Source organism: Wasmannia auropunctata, unplaced genomic scaffold (genome assembly GCF_000956235.1).
Source record: "Wasmannia auropunctata unplaced genomic scaffold, wasmannia.A_1.0 LD336116.1, whole genome shotgun sequence".
In the NCBI taxonomy this organism is placed as follows: domain Eukaryota; kingdom Metazoa; phylum Arthropoda; class Insecta; order Hymenoptera; family Formicidae; genus Wasmannia; species Wasmannia auropunctata.
The window spans coordinates 3,515,231-3,518,666 of record NW_012026774.1 but is presented as its reverse complement, the minus strand read 5'-3'; the positions used below and the strand labels follow the sequence as shown (position 1 = coordinate 3,518,666).

The 3,436-nt window shown below is 51.5% G+C and overlaps 1 protein-coding gene across 1 annotated transcript; it reads right to left on the bottom strand.

The window, feature by feature from the left end:
* Positions 1 to 591: 591 nt before the first annotated feature.
* LOC105448464 lies at positions 592 to 1,780 on the bottom strand. The gene is made up of 3 exons (XM_011687026.1): positions 1,650 to 1,780; positions 722 to 1,564; positions 592 to 679 (listed from the first exon to the last, which is right to left on the bottom strand). Exons 1-3 carry the CDS (start codon positions 1,778 to 1,780, stop codon positions 592 to 594), a joined length of 1,062 nt encoding a protein of 353 aa, XP_011685328.1.
* Between the last annotated feature and the right edge of the window lie 1,656 nt (positions 1,781 to 3,436).

Below are 3,436 nucleotides of genomic sequence, written 5' to 3'. Positions count from 1 at the left end.
ACGGCGTGCGCACCGTTTTTGGCGATACGATGTCTCAAGGAATTAGCTAAGATTTATCAACAAGAATTTCCATTAGCAGCAAGAGCGGTAGAACAAGACTTCTACATGGATGATGTTTTAACCGGAGGGTCCACACTTGAGGACGTGATGACATTACAAAAACAGCTGACGGAGATGTTGGCTTGTGGAAAATTCTTTCTACAGAAATGGCGGGCAAGCCATCCAAGTATATTGAAGCATCTGTCAGTACGTCAAGCGACTTGCTTGTGATTTTTTTTTTGTACGTGGTGTAAAAATTTTCATAGACCCCCTGCGCCTGCAACAGGGGAGTGTGGAATTCGCCTGGCCAGATGACGAGGCCTAGGCACCTACCCACTAAAACATCACCACGAAGAAATCCGACCCGATCTCATATGAGGGTGGCCCCGGAACCGCTGGAGAGCATTACTTCAGGGCCACCCTCGGAGATCACGGAAGCATAAAGCTCCCACGACTTATCAGGCTGCGACACCAAAGAAAAAAGGAGCGACTCATTGTCGAAAAATTGCTCGATCGTGTACCAACGAAGAAAGATCCTAGGGTTTTCGGTTACTAGTCATCCTCCTCGTCCTCCGATATGCCCTCGTCATCAGATTCCACTATGACCCGTGCCTGTCTGGCTCTTTCGTCCTCTTTTTTTCTGAGTATCACTATTTCGCAAAAACGGCCAAACGCCACTCACTTTTCCCGCGACTCCAGGATCGAACAGATCACCGTTCTCAGATCGAGATCAGGATCGACTGTCCCAACTAATTCCTCTCTTTCGGTGTTACATGCGGGACACGAGCGCAATGTGTGCACATTAGAGTCAATCGGGTCACCACAGAAGACACAGTTTCCATGCGGAACCTTCCCAATCCTCAAAAGAAATGAGCGGAAACAGCCGTGCCCCGTTAGCATTTGGGTCATTCTGTAGGTGAGATGTCCATGGGAGCGCCCATACCACCTAGCCAACACTGGGATTAGAGCCCCCCTAAGTTCGACCGCCGTTGGACTGGGTCTCCCACACGCCTCAGCCCAGGCGTCCAGCGCAGCCTCAAGCGCCCCCTCTCTGATTCGGGCATACATCCTGTTTGTGACAGGAATATCCCGACCCTGAATCTCCCGGGTGTCCAAGAAGACTCTTCTGTATCTATCGGCTAAGAATTCTACCGGGATAACCCTAGCCAACAGAAAGGCCGCCTGGTACGATACCGTACGATACGCCGCGATCACACGAAGAGCTACCCTACGCTGGACCGCGCAAATCTTCCTCACCACTCTGCGATTCGAACTTAAAGTGGGGGCCCAAACCGGGGCATCGTAGAAGATAACAGAGTGAATTACCGCACAATAGAGCCTACGTGAAAACTCATTCGGCCCCCTCAGATTCGGCATCAAACGAGCCAATGCCAACGACATCCGCTCCGCCGCCGGGAGCACACGCGCAAAGTGCTCGCTGAAGGACCATGTTCTATTCAATGTTAATCCCAGATACTTAAGACTCGTGTCGACAGGCACCGGGGTCCCTCTGACCAATATCACCCTATTGCGTGGAATTCTGTACGCGCGCGAGAAGATACAGGCCTCTGTTTTAAGCCGAAATTCTTAGTCCAAGACTCTCGATATACTTTACCACCAAGGCCACACCAAGCTCTACTCTAACACTAGCTTCCTCCATAGAGTTTCCCAGCGCCACCACCAGCGTATCATCGGCATAACAGAGAATATGACACTCAACTGGCATTTTCCGTTGCAACATCTCGTCGTAAGTGTACGTTCAGGCCTCGGGTCCGTACGCTGATCCCTGCGGGATCCCACATGTCATTGAGGATCTACGCTTTCGACTCTGTGCATTCTCCCAGACAATCCACCTATCCGATAGGTAATCTTCCGTAATCGCCCGCAGGTAATTGGGAATTTCTTTCTTGACTAGAGCTTGTCTAATACTCTCTCATCTAAGCGAATTGAACGCGTTTGTGATATCGAGAGAAACAGCAATCGCATGTCTCCTCTGCTCATACACAGGTTCGATAAGTTCTCTCAGGCGCAGGACCGCATCAATGGTCGACCGTCTTTCCCGAAATCCAAACTGATGCTCCGAAAGGCCCATTCCCTCCGAGATGCTGGCTCGGATACGCCTAACCAGTATCCGCTCAAACATCTTACTCAGTTTATTAAGCAGACAAATCGGTCGGTATGATGACGGTATTCGATCCGGTTTGCCGTGCTTTTTTAGCAGGACCAATTTTGCTGTTTTCCAAATCTTCGGGAAGACGCCCTCCCGTAAACAGGCCGTTAAACACTTCGTCAGCGGCATCGCTATCACCGAGAGTGCCTCTTTGATTACTCCGCCCGAAATGCCATCCGACCCCGGAGCCCTACCACTGCGTTTGAGCTTGGTTGCAGCCCATTCAACTTCCTCCAAAGTGACGGAAGTCTTTATCCCATTGCACTTGCTGCCTCGGTCTGGGCATTAGCTCCTCTTCCACCTTTGGGAATAGTTCAGAGATTATGTGCGACACATTCTGTGGAGGCAAGGTCTCGCATACAGGTCGCTCCGCCGGACGTATCTTACCCAAGACCAATCTGTATGGGCGACCCCACGGATCCTGGTTAATCGTGACCAGCAGCTCTCTCCAGGCGCCATTCTTGGCCTTCTTAATAGCTGTCCTGAGGGCTCTGCGCGCCCTCGCCAAATCGGCCTTTAGCGCCGGTACAGCCGCCTGTCGCTTGCGGCGTCCCCTGGTGACTTTCCTTCTAAGGGAATTGCAGTTCCTACGGAGGTTAGCTATTTCGTTACTCCACCAATAGGTTGTCCTTCTTTTCTTCCCCGATTTATGCCTCCTCATAGAGGCATTTGAGGCCTCTGTTAATGCCGCTTGTAATCAAGCAGCTCCCTCTTCAGCTCCGACATCGGCCGACATTTGTGCAGGCCAAAAATATGTGGCCAAACAGGCCCTTAGGATATCCGGATTGATGGTCCTCATATTCCATCTCGGAAACACCCTGGACCCCGACGTTTCCGCAGTTCTCTTTCCGCCGATCTCAATAAACATGTATTTGTGGTCAGAGAGGGATTCTTCCTCCCCGGCCACTTTCCACGATCTGATCAACCCCAGTGCCGCCGGCGAAGCCCAGGATAAGTCCACAACTGATCTTCCTTATTGTCTGACACAGATGTATTCCCGGCTTCGGTTGAGCAGCCTAAGGTCGAGTCTTGAGGCCCACGCCAGTATCGCATCTCCTCGGGTGTTCTGGCGGGTATTGTCCCAGAGGCGGGATCAGGCGTTAAAATCCCCCAGGACTAACGCCGGGCCGCCCAAACGATCCCTAATAGCGTCACCCCAGTGAGAAGGCTGATGTCGAATCAACGTCGTTTCGATGTCGATGTCATCGAAAACTCATCGAATCGAAA